This window comes from Cervus canadensis, chromosome 23, assembly GCF_019320065.1.
Source record: "Cervus canadensis isolate Bull #8, Minnesota chromosome 23, ASM1932006v1, whole genome shotgun sequence".
NCBI lineage: Eukaryota > Metazoa > Chordata > Mammalia > Artiodactyla > Cervidae > Cervus > Cervus canadensis.
The window spans coordinates 13,293,075-13,309,681 of record NC_057408.1 but is presented as its reverse complement, the minus strand read 5'-3'; the positions used below and the strand labels follow the sequence as shown (position 1 = coordinate 13,309,681).

The window sequence follows — 16,607 nt, the reverse complement described above, 5'->3', positions numbered from 1 at the left end:
GATCACCGTGCCCTGCCGGGTCCCTGTCGGGGTGGGGGGCAGCCCGCCGCGGGGCTGTGGGGGTGGGGGGCTGCCGCACGCCCTGGGGCAGAGGACCACCCGGCTGCGCTCCGCGTGCAAGGATCCTCGGTGCTGACGGGCGCTTTAAGTGACCCTCTAACGCCTGCTCAGGGAGCCCACGCAGAGCCACCCGCTTCTGGCCAGACGGCTTGCACCTGCCAGGCGGAAAGGCAAAACTCCAGGTGCCATCCACGCTTACCAAAGCAGTCAGAGCAACCAGCCGCAGGCCGGGCCTGGCCACACCGCGGGCCGGGACAGCCTGGCTCCCCGGGGCCCTGACCCGCTCCCCGGGGTCAACCGGGCCCCTGCTTCCACTCGCCAGGCTCGCCCTGCTGCTGACGAAGACAGAAAGGATAAAGAGAGGACGCCCTGTCGCGATCGAGGCGGTCACGGGCGTGCAGACGAACACGGGGGCCCCGCGGGGATGGCCGCTGACCAGGACTAGCTGAATTCACCGGGGAGAACCCGGGTATGGGGGGCAAACACAGGGGTTTCCAGGCCAAGGGAAATGCAGGCGGCAAAGACAAGGGAGAGGCGTGCTGTGTGTGCAGGGCCGGAAGCAGGAAAGGGCCTGGCGGGGAGGCTGTGGGAAGGCCCAAGTGAGACGGCCAAGGGCTCAGGACTCCACCACAAGCACACCCACGAGGGCCGGTCCACCCGGGACAGACAGACAGCAGTCCCAACAGACGCACTGGCAGTTTTGCGGGGACCTACCACACACCTGTCACCTGTCGCTGGGTCCGATCTCCTGAGTTCTGATCGGAGGTCAACTGGTTCTATCGCAGACCCTCCACGGGGACCACTGGCCGCTCCCGCTCTGGCTCCACCAGCCCCTAAAATCCTACAAGACTTTCAGAGACACGTCTACTGATCTGGTAACTGGGACTGAACACATCTGCCTACCACTTTGTGTTATTAGATTATTGTACGTCCTTAAAATTAGGCTTCCCTAGAGGCTCACACAGTGAAGAATCCGTCTGCAACGCGGGAGACCCAGGTTCAATCCCTGGGTCAGGAAGGCCTCCTGAAGGAGGGCATGGCAACCCACTCCAGTGTTCTTGCCTGGAGAATCCCATGGACTGAGGAGCCTGGCGGGCTTCAGTCCACGGGGTTGCAGAGAGTTGGACACTACTGAAGCAACTTGGCATGCACAAACGCACATCCCTAAATTTGAGGATTTTATACTTAACATCCAGTGGAATGTACACTGATATGCCCTGTCTGATTTCAGTGAAATCAGAAAACATGCACTAAAGGAGTTGATAGAGGCCACGTCTTTCCCTTTAGACCACATAACTGGGCATATATAAAAATATATTTAAAGACCTTCAACTTTGTTTGCAGAAACCTCTGGTGAGTTTCCAGAAAAATGTCTCCTAAAATAGCTGCAATGGACATCTGCTGCTGCTGCTGCTAAGTTGCTTCAGTTGTGTCCGACTCTGTGCGACCCCATAGACGGCAGCCCACCAGGCTCCTCCGTCCCTGGGATTCTCCAGGCAAGAACACTGGAGTGGGTTGCAGTTTCCTTCTCCAAATGGACATCTGAGCAGACATAAATATTTTACATCTAAGAGCAAATTTTCTGAAGCATCTGAAAAAAAAAAAATCCCTTCCGGCTATAAACAAAATTGGGAATAATATTTTACAATCTTATTTAAGTCACATTTTCAAAAGAACTTATGAATCTTTCTTGAAGGTTTTATTTTTCATTTCCCGTCCCTCATGAAACAGTCAGTAAATTTCAGAAAGGGAAACTGGTCACCCCACTTGTCCTTTCATCTTCTTTGAATGCAGTCAGTCGGTTCAGTCACTCAGTCGTGTCCGACGCTTTGTGACCCCATGGACTGCAGCACGCCAGGCCTCCCTGTCCATCACCAACTCCCAGAGCTTACTCAAACTCATGTCCATTCAGCCGGTGATGCCATCCAACCATCTCATCCTCTGTCGTCCCCTTCTCCCACCTTCAATCTTTCCCAGCATCAGGCTCTTTTCCAGTGACTCAGCCCTGCCCCCACCATGGCAGTCATTCCAAGAAGTCCTGAGTCCCAGCTAAGGAATCTGAGACTGTGACACTCAACGTTTTCCCCAAACCACAGACACACACTCGTTTAATGATGGCATTACCAACTTTAGCCAAGGCCAAGCGCCTAAATTAAACTGACAGTGGATGAAAATGGCATACTTGCTAGCTGTTCCGTATTAACGCTGAAAGAGCCAATGAGATGAAAATTGAGCCCTTTCTGAAATATCAAGCTTCTCTGCTCTGCAAAGAGTAGCTGTTTATTAGCACTGTATTGAGGAGCCAGGATTGGAATCCCACTTCTGCCACTTACAAGCTGTAGAGCCTGGGGTAATAAATCAGCCTTTCCTACGGTTCCTTTCCTCTTCAGTAAAATGGCATTAGTAACGACGTCTTTCTCAGGGCCTGATTCAAGGATAAGTGCACTGTTTATTAAAACGGTGCACGCCACGCGGGGAGCAAGCCCTCACCCATCGTCTCATCACCCCACTTTCCAAATCAGCACAAGTCACCAACATCATCATCCACAGACGTGGGTGTTAATACGCTTTGAACCAAAATGTTTGATGCTTTTATATTAAAAGCTTTTCACTGATCACAAAGAAGACACATAAAACCATGTATAGTAAACTATACTAATAAGCTAATGAAACATAAACTATAGTAAAATTATAATAAATGTATCATTTCAATCATAAATGTAATAAAACATGCAAATACTAAAATACATTCTAAATTTTTAAACATATTAAAATAACAAAAGACTATATTAATAAAATATCAACTTCAGTAGCCAAAATTACAGATGTGTACATGTGTGTGTTGAGTTGTGTCCAACTCTTTGTGACCTGACGGACTGTAGCAAACCAGGCTCCTCTGTCCACGCAATTCTCCAGGCAAGAATACTGGAGTGGGTTGCCATTCCTTTCTCCAGGGGATCTTCCAGACCTAGGGATCAACCTGCATCTCCTGCATTGCAGGCAGATTCTTTACCGCTGAGCCATCAGAGAAGCCCAAAATTACAGATAAGTCTCCTAAAAGTAGCAATGATGTACATTTCTTACCCAAAGCATTAATACAGAAACTCTAACTTATGTGACCTTCAACTCCTGGTTCACACTTAAGTGCAAAACCATCCTTCTCCAAGTGACCAGGAGGAGTACAGAATATGCGACTGACTTAAATACATTTCTTCTGAGACCCTGGGCAACCACAAGTTAAGTTCTAGGCCAAAGAATAGGAGAAACTGATTTTCTTCGCCTCTTGTTAGGATAGTCTAGTTTTGGCAGAGAATTAACATCACTATAGCTGAAAGATGAGTTTCAGGATAAAAATCTATTCCTCTTCTTAGGGTCAGATTAATTAAATAAAAGGCCTTTTCGTTTCCTAAGTAATGCAAGTCTAATAGCAACAGGAATAACTCGAAGGCTAAAAGAATGAAAGTTAAACTGTATGACAACTAACTTCAAAAGTTAACTGCAAACAGTATTTTCATGTTCTTAACTAGTAGTTAACACCACAATAAAATAGGAAGACAAAGAAAAGGCAGAGGTAACACTTCATAATTCAAAACATGTTTCAGAAAGATTAAGGGAAAAAATTACGCCCTAACACATGTATTAGAAGCATAACTAGGATTCAGGTTGGATGGGTGCTCTTAAAACACACACACACACACAAACACCAGGAAACTCACCATGATTTAAAAAGGCACCTGACCACACGCTCTCGTCAAGAGCCCCGCTCTGCTTCCAGGCATCCCCATCCTTCCATGCGCCCCTTTTCCTTTCCCCCCACTTTCTCTCCACCTACATTTCAAAGTACGCTGGAAGCGTATTTCACAACAGGAAAGGCAAGATGCTACCAAGCATTCCAGGGAACCCGCCACTGAGGCCAAACAAGGAGGCAGAAGATCTGGGGGCTTTTCCTAACAGATCGACCAACTCGCTGGAAACAGAAACATAAGACATGCCGGGGCCTCCCCAGCGGCGCGGTGGCCAGGACTCCGCCTGCCAACGAAGGGGACACGGGCTCGATCCCCGGTCTGGGAAGGTTCCCCGTGCGGCAGAGCAGCCACGCCCGTGAGCCACAGCTCCTGGAGCCTCTGTGGGCCGGGTCCATCCGCAGCCTCGCGCCCAGGAAAGCTGGCCCGGGGATACATGTGTGCTGATTTTCGCTCTCCAGCCAATTCCAACGTGCGGCCACTCTGCCAGAGACTAGGCGCCACTGGCGGTCACAAGGACTCTGCAAGTTCTGTTTCAACCTACAAACTGGATCAGCGGTGAGAAGACATGCTTTTTGCAGGCGGATGGCTGGTTTGAGAAATTTTTAGACATGACCGCATATGCACGCCTGCCTCCTGGGAGCTATGGCACCACTGCATTTATCACCACGGGCTTTCCCTTGGGCCCAGACTGAGTCCGAGGGGCATCCTTCCCATCCCCTTACGGGTGGTCACCTGCGTCCATATTTCACCTGCGTGGCCCCAGCTTCCCTGTAATTCATCGTTCGCCTATGGAGGATACAGGTATCTAAAAACAGCTATTAAAGCTCCCTCAGACTCCAACTTCTCTTTTCCTCCTGAGACTGTTTTCAGACCCTCACCCTTCCGGTTGCCTTCCTGAGTGATGGGGCATCATTCACCGCCTCCAGTCAGTGCCGTGGGAATCCGGGTGCACCACTTCCGATGCCGCAGAGACGGCACTGGGTGGTTAACAGGACCCGTCCCCCGCTCCCCACCCGGGCACAGTGATGACTATGCTGCCCGTGGGTCTGGCCACCTGACTTGTTCTGGCCAACAGTATGTGCTGGATGTCACATCCAGAATACAAGGGCAGGTGATTCTCCAGTTTTGTGTTTTTCTTCCCCTCCCCTACTGCAGGGGCGCCTATGCTGAGATGATGGGGATGAAAGAAACTGTTTTGATCACTGAGTCACTGAGGGACAGATGCCCCGGAGAACTGTTCACACTGGGCAAGAAATAAACTTTTACTTTTGTATAAATCAATGGGCTCCAGGGACTTTTATTGCTACCTAGGGCACACCATTGGTTCTCAAAGTGTAGACTTATGAGAAATGCAAATTTTATCGGACTCCATCCCAGACCTACTGCATCAGAAACTGGGGAGATCTTGGGGCCCAGAAGTGAGTATTTTAACAAGCCCTCCCCCAGGGGGACTCAGATGCACAATCAAGTTTTGAGAACCAGTAGCTCGATTACAATGCCGCATCAAAGGGCATTCACCTCCCTGATGTGAACATTGTCTCTGCAGCCACAAAGGACAGGTGGGCTTAAGACAGGTGACAAAGCTAGAATGTTTTTCATGTAAGATAACTGAACCCTATCTGCCCCACATCACATCCATGTGTCTGATTTTTTAAAAACCTAGATGAAAAGTCCGTGTTTACTCATTAAGCTTTATCTTGTAAACTCCCTCCCAGCTTCTTTCCCTACAGTCAAAAGTCACTGGTAGAAATGCTGGGTAAAATCTGATCTGAAATGGCAGCTTTCTCTCCAGAGAGAAATGGAACCCTGAGTCAGCGATAAATTCAACGTCCCATCTCGACCCTTCTGCACGACCCTACATAGAACAGTCCTGGGATGGAGGCGGAGAGAGTCTCCATCTGTGCTGTTACCTAGCCACCTACCACCAAGTACCCTGCAAACAAAAGACAATGAAGCTTTACCCAGGGCCACCTGCTGTTAGGAGCCTCACGTTCTCATTCCCGGGGTTCAGAACCAAGCTACTCAACTACGTTCTCTGAAGTGGCCAGGCTCAGAAAAGCCAGACAAAGAGTCACGCTCAAGTGTGCCAGCCCCCGAAACCCCAGGCTCCCCCTAATTTCTAGACATAAAACTGGACCATCTACACCCCCGGGAACCCCAGGGCGCCCCAGGAGGTCTCACAAGGTCCCCTGTGACAGCATCTAAGTCCCACAGGTCAGTGAGTGCAACTCTGCCTTAGGACCTTTCCAAGTGAAAGCTCAGCAATGATCCCTGATGGGCTGGGGCACCTGGCAGCACACGAGAAAATGGCCACAATGATCCCAGAGCAGTTCTCAGATCTGAACGAGTAGACAACTTTCACTTTTTTATTTACCATCAGGTTCCTGAAATTCTAGATTTATGAGATCTGTGAGAATGACCTCAGATACTATCTCACTGAGGGGATACTAATTTGAGGTCCCCGGGACACTCCTAGAGCAACCAAGAAAGCATGTCTGGTGGTACCTGAGCCCCCAAACTGTATATAAAACTCTGTGTATTAGTACATTTATCTGGGAGGAGGCTCACTGCTGGATGAATGATACTGACAACAAGCTCATCTTTCTGATTTTTTTTATTTGAGAACAGTTTAAGCTCCTTGTTGAACAGGCTTAAAGTTCCTGTAAGTTATACAAGAAGATGAAAGACTTGACAAGTGGCTGGATTTCAGGGGGACTGGAATGCAGGGCAGAAACCGCAGCTGTGGACAGAAATTTGGAAGTTACACACACACACATATATATACATACATACATATATATACATACATATATATGTATGTATGAAGTGAAGCTGTGAGGGTAACTGAAACTTCCCAGAGAGAGAGTTAAATGTGTCCAGGACAGAAATCCAGGAGAGAAATGTTTTCTCCTGCTTGCCAGAACACCGAGGCGAGCGTCTCGTTGCACGCTTAGGGCAGAGAGTGCTTTCCAAGAAGAAGCGCCGATCTTGACAGATACCGGCCTGGCTCGGGGAGGTGAAGATGGAGGGGTGACCACCCACTCGAGCAGGAGCCCCAGTGAGGAGGGTCTGGGGGACCCAGCTGAGAGCAGCAGAGTGCGGAGGGCGGGCACCTAGGGGGCTCTCTGAAGGCAGGAGGGAGACGGGGGGTGCAGGAGACTTGAAGTTGGGGGGCAGTGGGAAGAGGAAAGACTGGGAACATTCGCAAGGACGCCTGCAGGTGGGGTGTGGACAAAAGGTGGGGTCCCCGCATCTTCAAAGCAAACCCTGAAACCTTGCCAAGCCAAACATCCCCTCTGCGAGGGGCGGTGGTCCCGCAGCGAAGGTTCCCAGGCCACCTCCTCATCCCGTCCGCTTTCTCCAAGCCTTCTCTTCATCTTACATTCTAGACAGAGTAACTGTCACATGTGCAAGATAGTTTAGGAAAAAAAGAATTCTGAAATGTTCCAAGTTGTTTACAGAAACCCCCAACGTGTAGGAAATGAAGGGTCTGGACTACTGGATAATTACAGTCTGCTCTTCTTTTAACATTTATTAAACCCAGCTCAGGTGCCAAGAAGACTTTTCTTATACTTTTCACCACATCAGGCTCTGAAAGAGCTACCGTTTATGCATTTATATAATTGCTTTATCAAGTACTGCTCCATAAGAACTACCCAGGTAAATACCAGGAATATCCTAAGATGCTATGGCCCATTAGGGGTGTCTAAGGTTGAGATAAATAAGCCATGTGATACCAAAGCCATTTATATTTCGTAAGTAACCAGTTTTTATATAAGGAGATACTGAATCAAGTGTAGTCAAACCAAATAAAACAAAACATCTTTTTGCCATTTGTGATTGCTGTGATCAATGCTCAAGGGCATGTTTACGTGAATGTGAATTCAGGTTCAAACGTGCCAGCTTCATGAGCACCTCAAATAAGCATAAATGAGATTACAAGGTAATGCTTTTAACTTTGTAATTTGTAAATGCTATACAAACAAACTTGAAGGATCTGGTATATACTAATTACAACTCTTATGCACTTTTTACAGAGGTTCCCCAAAAATAACTGTGTGTTTCTTTTTAATATAACTGTGGCTTTATCGGCTTAAATTAAAGCAAAAGATGGTTGCTTTAAAAGTACAGTGTATCTGAACTGAAAGTGGGACGAGCAGGCATTCGGTGCCTCAGGATGTGAAACAAAAACACAGCACCTATGACATATTCCCATCTGAAAAATTCACCCTGAATCTAATCCAACTTCTAGGAATTACGGGATAAAAAGAAACAAATTAAACAATGTCAAAGGAAGCAACTACCTGAATCCAGAAATGCGGGGGGACAATCTACAAGATACATAACCCAATTTTCCCAACAAATCAACATTAAACAATAAAATACAATGGAAGGAGGATTGAGAGAGAGTAACAGAGGTTTAAGTAACACAACAACCAAACGCCAAGCCGACTCTCTAGATCCTAACTGGAACAAAGCAACTTTGAGACAACCAGACAAGAATAATCTTGGTTGCTCTTACGAAGTCTATTAATGGGCATTTAAAAAATCCTTATCAGTGAAGAGATGAGAAGTTAACTATTTTAAAAAGAAAAAAATACACACACTGAGATTTTTTGGAGATTTTTGAGTTACCAGAGCTTCTCCTAGATGGTTTAAAAATGAGGTCTCTCTTCCACCACCAAATTCAGGAGAGAATCACAAAAGTCACACAAATGTTACTGATCATTTTCAAAACACCCACATTCTTTCTCTCCTTCTTCCTTTATCTGCTGCAGAGCTCACCGGGAAATGCAAATGCTTTTGTCAGTTTGGTTCATCATGGTTCTTAGTTTCTACGGCTATACACATAAGTGCTGTAGATAACTCCCTGCTGGCCTTGGGGTCCTCAGCAAAATCACAGAAGGAGATTGGAAGGACTGGGAAAGCCCATTTTAAACACTAAGAAACTGAGGCTCAGAGACCACTGAGTGATTTTCGAGGCTACTCTCCTAATTCCCAGCAGAACCAAGCAAGCACCCGCAGCTGGGAATATCTTTCTTCCGCCGACGGGGAGGTTTTCAGGGGTCACTCACCTTCCCATGCTCCTTCCTCACGTGCGAAATGTAAACGTCTCTCTGCGTGAACAACCGGTCACACTCCCAACACGTCCACCCGGGACTGGCCACCTTCTTGGGTTCCAGTGACTTTTTCACGGGCGATGGGGATTTCTTTTCCAACTTCTCTTTCCCGTTCAGGGATCGGGTGTCCTCCTTGTTTTGGTTAGCGGAATTTTGGGTTGTAGGCTTAATGCTCAAAGGCAAGTTTATTCCCAAGTTGGGAGGCCCTTCGATACTTTTCAACGTTCCATGCATAGACTAGGTTATAAAAAGAGAAGAAAGATCTTTCACAAGCCACACCACTAAAAGACAGCACACACAGGCCATCTTACTACATACAGATGTTTCAGTATGATTCCATATTCATTCAGAGATTATTCTTAATACAGCAAGAAGAAAACCAAAGCAAAATACACACTTGAAGAGAAATAAAGGAGTATTTACCTTTTACGGTTGCTGTTAACTAATTAATGTGTTTCTAGTCTCAGGTAATTTTTAAAGGCTCATTTGCTTGTGCCATTTTAAAATTCGAGAAGAAAGCCTTCGGTGCTGAGGCCAAATCGTTCCCGGCACTGTGTCGACCCCAGCGTGCCCGAGTGAGTCCTCTCTAGCCAAGACCACTTCTGAGGAAGAGCGCTTTCCTTCCACACCTGCCCGGAAACGTTTCAGGCGGCTGTACCGGGAGGAGCTCAAGCCCCTTCGCTGGCCGACCAGAACAGAGGCCTGAGACCGGCCTGTTAGCAGCAAACCTTCCCCCTCCCCTGAACGCCTCCCACATTCTTGAAACACTTCTTAACAGTCTGGGTTTCTGCTGGGGAGAGTTTTGGTACTTTTGATCTTGCTCTCATCCCAATCCATCCCTTCTTACCGACAGGGCCCAGCACCCAAACTTGTGAACGATCCACAGCAGCTGCTCAGAAAGCCTGTCCGAACCACTCATTTATGGTCATTGACACAGGGGCCTCAACAGCCTCAACATAAACTCTCAGGATTTCAAAATCCTCTGGGGTGAAACCAGTGCAAGGTGATCCTGGAGATCAGCTTGCTTAGGTTTTCGTTTTGTGTTCTAGAAGCCCAGAGTCCACAAAAATAAAGGCAGCAAACAAGCCTGTGCCTCAGTGTACAGTTTATCTTTGGATGGGGCTTCTCATCAGTAGCCTCTGAGCTCTCGAATCTTCAGGACACCAGGACGAGCCCTGCCGGTGCCCTGGGTCCCAGAGACTCAGACCCCACAGACCGCAGTGCCCCAGTCCTCGGCGGGCAGGTGAGAGGCCCTCCCTTGAGTCCTCTGGCGAACTTGCCGTATACTGCGTCAAGGGAGGCTCTTCTCTAAGCTGAGTCATAATCAGCCCCTTCTTCAAAACTGTCTCACCCCAGAGAGAAAAGGTGGGGGTCCTCCTAATTATATACACAGGGATCCCCAGATGATTGCTAAACTGGGCTGTAAAAAGGGACTGGGCTGGATGACGCATGCGCTTTTGCAGAGAGAAAATCCAGGGAGTGACGTCATCTCTTTATACCAAAAACCATGCACTGGCCTCTTTGCTACCATGCAGCGCAGAGGCCCCTGTGTTTAAATGGCCCTCTGCAAGACCAGCATCGAAACATGTATATTATCAAGGGTGAAACAGATCACCAGCCCAGGCTGGATGCTTGAGACAAGCGCTCGGGCCTGGTGCACTGGGAAGACCCAGAGGAATCGGGTGGAGAGGGAGGTGGGAGGGGGGATCGGGATGGGGAATACATGTAAATCCATGGCTGATTCATGTCAATGTATGACAAAAACCACTACAATATTGTAAAGTAATTAGCCTCCAACTAATAAAAATAAATGGAAAAAAAATGGCCCTCTGCAAAACAGAAGCAGAGTGTTTATATTTTTAACCATTTAAAACCCAAAGAAAGCAACCCCCTAATCTTCTGATAAACTTTTCATAACTTTCTAGGCAAATACATTTCCGCTAACTAAAAAGCTGAAGAGAGAGTACAGTAACAGAGAATTCTAAAGGAGCCTCGTTTTGCTTACAGAAACACCAAAAAAGTGGCAGAGTCCTGCTGTGACGACACAGCAACAGAACATGTGCAAAAATGAGAATTTCTGATTTGCTCCTTTTCACATTTTAAGTAACATGTAAGATTATTTATTAAAGACAAATGTCTTTTTTTAAATAAAGGAAATACAACTTAATTCTCCTGGAAATGATGATTCCTTGGCTCCTGTAACAATAAATATCCTAAATGCCTGTGATTTCAAAGTTTACTTTGAAGGCAGACGCCCGCATGGAGCACAGGGGTCTCACAGAGTGAATAAATCCACTGTGGCGGAACAGAGAAATGATACAAATTGAATTAAACTGGGCCAGTGGAAATCCACCTCTAAATAAATATGTCTGTAGAAAAACACTGTTTTTCTCTTAATTCCTTCCACATGAAACACTGACCAGCACAGACATCAGACAATGTAAATAAATTCACAAGCTTAGATATATAAACATAAAGACAGGGTGCCCCTAAAACTTTGTTTTGACCCATCCCTAAACACATAAAGGCAGGACAGTACTTCAGAATGTATAGAACATACTTGATTTAAGAACATAGTGAGCATCCCACTGTTTTAGCATCATGGAGTCTCGTAAAGGTTGAAACAACTAAAAACCATTCTTTCCTCCTGGTGGGCACAGGTTTAACCCCTCTTCTTCAGTCTCTTATTTCCTGGAACCCTGTATTCCTCCAGATTTGCTATTAACACAGGAAGACCCCTAACCATGCCACTTGCAGACATAAAGATGAGCTCCAGGAAGCAGGTAAAAGCCTCTTAAGAAGCACCTTTTCTTTCTTTTCTTTGATAGGAGGGGTGGGTGGGGTGCAAACATTTAAAATATTTGAGTCTAATTCCCAAGTCCCTGTGTTTTTATTTAAGCAGTCTGTAGTTTTCCCCGATCATTCGTTAAATATTTATTGTCAAGGTGATTTTGTAATTTTAGGAAAAACCTTTAAAACCACTTAAGAGGATTTTACTGTACTTAAACTGAGAATGACGAAACACGTCTCCCGCGCATTTTATCCTCCCTGGTAATACCACGCCAGCACTCCCTGCACCTGGCTTCTAGCGAGTGGCCTCTCGGAGGTTTTAAGTCCATTTTAATAGGCAGTTACGCTCCATGAGCTCACATCCATTCAACACAGGAACTTTCAAGGATTAACGGTGCCTTCATTTAACTAACCCGAGGTTTGAACAATTTAGAGACTTGATTTGCTCTTTCAGCTGACCTTTTCTGTACAACACATTTAAAAGAAAAACTAAGAGACTGACTTCATGGTAATATTGGGTCTGTTGTTTCTCTTTTTAAAAAGGATGTCACTTTAATCTCTGAGAGCTGATGGATATTATCTCCTAATGACACAGGAATAAAATTGCTTAACCTTCCCACAGTGGACAGCTAAGAGGCTGGCAATAAGCTCTGTCCTTAGTGAGCTTAAAAGGCTAAGAGAGATTCAGGTGCTCCTTTGGGAAGTTGGGAGAGTGGGTCGTCCAAACTGGACACTTATTCACTTCATTGACTGAGCACCCATCAGGCGCCAAATACTGTGCCGTATCCTGGACATTTCACTGTCAGTTTACATGGAAACTTGATTTACAAAAAAAAAAAAGACTATGAGATTCACAGGCATTAATTATAATGCAAACAGAACTGCTTAAGTAACTTCAAGGGAAAAATCTTTATTTTTCCAAACACATCAATATTTCTATGAATTAACATAACTCATCAGAGTCCCTGTCTATTTCTAAATCCCACCTGACACCAAGTTCTCAAAAAAGTAAACTTCACAGCCATCATTTTCACATAGAAGAGAAGGGGGAAAAAAACCACCTAAAACTGTATTATTTTTATACAGTCGGGGCATGCATTTGTTACTTGGCTTTGATTTTTTGTGGTATGCAGACCAGGACTCGGGAACAAAAAGCATCTCTCAGTCAAGAGAACTTGCTGATGACAGCACGCTGAAGACTGCTCATACCAACGAGCAGCGTCCATCCCTTCCCTCAACAGCGTCACGCGGGCTTTACCGTCATCTGCGGCTCAGCCTGGACTTACGACCGATGGACGGACGGACAGAGGACAGGCGCACACACCTTGATGTGGTCCATCATGAGCTGCTTCTGTGCATATAAGAGAGAACAGTCTGGACACTTGAAGACGGACACCTTCTGGTTTTCAATGTGTTGGTCAAAGTGGCGATAAAGCAGGGTTTGCAGGGTAAATACGGTGTCGCACATGGAACACTTATATATTATTCTGAAACAGAAGAAAGAGGTGCAGGGGACCGTCAGTCAGCCCTCATCTCTCAGCCCAAAGGGGCTGCCACCTCACGCCCGAGAACTCAGGAGGCGGCCGCACACACACGGTGAGGAGGACAGGAGGCTGAGCTTTGCGACAAGCTTCCAGGGCAACTGGCATCACCCAGTGCCGCTCAACCTTAACATGTCGGGTCAGACACTCCGGCACATCTTCACTTGTGAGCTACTTTAACAAGCGCAAAAGCATCCTTCTGCTTTTTTTGAAAACAGTTTTAAAGATCAGACGAGGAGATGGTGGTACCCCAGCCTGAAAGAGAAACTGATGAACGAAGCAGGCCCGCCCATCTCGGGACGCCTGAACACGCCGTGACTGTTGCAGGTTTTCTTTCAGAGTCTGCAGCGGTCCTACATTTGAATCTCACTATTTCTGTGCCTTTCCTTAACACTGAAAGCCCTGCACCAGGAAACAATTATCCATGAAAATATAGACCCATAAAAGAAAACCCACAAATCAAATGTTGCTTCAATACTTGAATACCTACTGTCTCTACATGGTTTAAAATAATCACTGTCTGCTACAAACCATTTCCCTACCTAGTATGTGACTACTAAGAAGCCTCCTTATATGAATTCAGTGGCTCTGAACCTTCTGGACAGTCCCTTCGTCCATCCACACTTTCCGCTGGCCTCTGAGAGGGTGGGAGGGCGGGGTCTGGGAGAATGCAAGGACCCAGACGCCTCACTTCCCAGCCTTCACCTCCGGGAGTTCGCTGGAACACTCAGGGGGTCCCCATTTTCCAACACAGCTGTCCTGGCCCTGAGAGGAGGCCCTGGGGACGCCGGTGTCTCCTCTGAAGAGCCAGGAGCACTTGCACAGAGAACTCCAAAGGGCAGCAGAGGAAACGGCAGAGAAACCCTGGCCCGAGTCGTGAATCCGACGAGAAAGGAACATGTGAGGTTTCCTTGCCATTTCTGCAGGACAGCGAACAGAAGGGATGCCCTTCCCCTGGAAACCACCTGTCTGTCCTCACAGGGTCTTCGTAAGAGAGCGCTTCTCATGCACCTTTGGACCACACTTTGTATTTCTCTACCCCAAAACTACAGATTCTTTTCCCTCTTTTTCCACGTGAGATTTATAAATGTAACGGGCGTGAGCAGCACGTGATTTTAGAAGATCCTGACACGTCAGCTACCCTGGCAGAGCACGAGCATCCCTGACTTGGAGAAGGGGGTACTTTTTTAATATCAGACACGGTTTACAGAACTTCATCATCCGCGCAAAGGTGATACATTAATATCTGTCAGTTACGAGCATTTCCCCACTGTCTGAAATAGCGGACAGCTGGAAAGAACCCCAACATCCAGTATAAGCAGATAAACAAGAGCAATAATGTATGAATTAAAAAAAAAATAAAAATTATGATGCAGACATATACCAATGACATGGAACGATCTTCATGCAAATTTTAAAGAAAACAGGTAAGACGACAGGACAGGCTCACATCTTTAAAAAGGGGCACAGAAAAGAATCAGCATGTAACTGTCATCATATCAGCTGGATGCCAAAACCCCTATTTATTTATTTAACCTATTCTTATTAACTGTTTTGCCTGCTTATACTTCCTGATCTTTCTTAAATTAGCACCTAGCAAAATGAAAAAAAAAAAGAATAGTCTCAAGAAAATAACTAAGATTTACTAGCTAGGCTAAAAAATTTTCTCAGGACTCTTGCTACATTTTCAGCAATAACTGCTTCATGAAAAACAGCATGGCTTGCTTTTATCCGTGCTACATGCCTTCCCAGTTTTATTTTGCTTTGTTGCCGTCTACTGAACTGCAAAGAAAGTAGAAAACAGGACATAATCTATTCACCTTGGACATAATCTATTCTTCTGAGGAACAGGTTGCTGGAATGCGCCTCACAAGCCACTAACAAATACCCAGGGGCAACAGAGACCTCACAAGCAGGCATGCGGGCACCGCCAGGCGGACCAGCGGCTAGAGGCGAGCATCCCCAGAGGGACGGGTGTGCAGGGAGCAGCCCCGAAGGTGTGAGGAGGAGATTCCTGCCAGAGGACGCACCCTGAGTCCATGAGAGCGCGGGGCGGAGTGGGAAGGAGGGTCATCTTCAGGACACGGGCCGGGGCTTCCCTGGCTGTCCAGGGGTTCAGACTCCACGCTTCCAATGCAGGGGGCTCGGGTTCAATCCCTGGTCAGGGAACTAAGACGCCACATGCCACACTGCGTGGCCAAAAGGTAAAAGAAAAGAAAGAACATGAGGCTGAAATCCCCTGCAGGATGTGAGCAGAAAAGCCTGAGCAACTGCTCCAGATGGAGGGGCGCGGGACAGCTGAGTGCAGAGTGAGCTCCTGGACGAGGTTCTGTACCAGGAACAAAGAAAAGGGAAAAAAAAAGATATCATCTCACAGTTGGAGAAATTTTCATGGGATCTATGAACTGGATGGTAAAATGTAAACCCATGCTGGGAGACTAGATGGTGGTAATAATGTACACAAGTGTCCTTCTTGGGAGGAGAAGCAGAACACACCCAAACATTTATGCCATGAGGCCCCGCTGTTCCTAAGTGGGAGGAAGAGAGGGAGAGACACAGAGAGAAAGATGAAAGGATGGACCAAGTGTCGGGAACGCTAACAGCTGGGGGACGTGGGTGAATGGGACACACGCGTTCTCCACAGTGCTCTTCCAACTTTTCTGTAGGAGAGAGATGATCACAGAATGAACGAACAGGTGCTAATATCAGAAAAGCCCAAATAAGGGTGCCACGAGCCTCACAGACACACAGCTGGACCGTGAACACAGATGACTGGCCAAGGACAGACGGGGAGGAACCACGGGGAGACCTGCGGGCGGGGAGCAGGGAGGGCACGCAGGGCCGGAGACGGGTCCGCACAGACGCAGCGCCTACATGGCCACGGCCCCGGGGCGTGCAGCTGGCAGGGGCGAGACTCTGAAAGCGGAACCTGCGAGTGTGACTTGACCCCAAACGTGAGCCTGAGTGAACAGCAGGAGAACTAGACTAGAACAGCGGGAGCGGAGAGGAAAGTAGGAGGAGGGAAAGAAAGAAAGAGTAAGTCTAAACACCCACCCTCAGGTCAGGACAGAGCGCAACACCTGAATGTAAAAGCACGTGAATAGTAAAAGGATTCCAAGCTCAAAACTGCGGCCAAGAGCCTCCACGGCCACGAGGGGTCCTGCCAGGTACAAAGCACGATATGTGCCCACGCCTGTCCCGGGGGGCTGCACCACGGCCCTCACAGATGGCTCAGAGACCAGGGAATCTGCGTGCTGCCTCGTAAATCCCAGGCCGGCTCTCCAGATTTGTCTTCATCTGAATCAAAGCCCTCCACCATGCCGTGATGACAGTGTGCGTGGCTTTATGTC

General features: G+C 47.3%; 1 protein-coding gene across 5 annotated transcripts in view; it reads right to left on the bottom strand.

Annotated features, from left to right (window-relative positions):
• The window catches only part of ZNF532 (zinc finger protein 532), a 105,444-nt gene that overhangs the window by 21,987 nt on the left and 66,850 nt on the right, over window positions 1-16,607 (bottom strand). For 4 of the 5 annotated variants that reach the window (XM_043444519.1, XM_043444517.1, XM_043444516.1 and 1 more), the window contains 2 exons: window positions 13,041-13,203; window positions 8,882-9,163 (listed from right to left, as the gene is read on the bottom strand). In XM_043444519.1, coding sequence (XP_043300454.1) covers window positions 8,882-9,163; window positions 13,041-13,203 — 445 coding nt within the window. Of the gene's footprint in view, window positions 1-6,402; window positions 6,547-8,881; window positions 9,164-13,040; window positions 13,204-16,607 lie in introns of those variants that run through there. The other variant, XM_043444518.1, reaches the window with a different exon arrangement.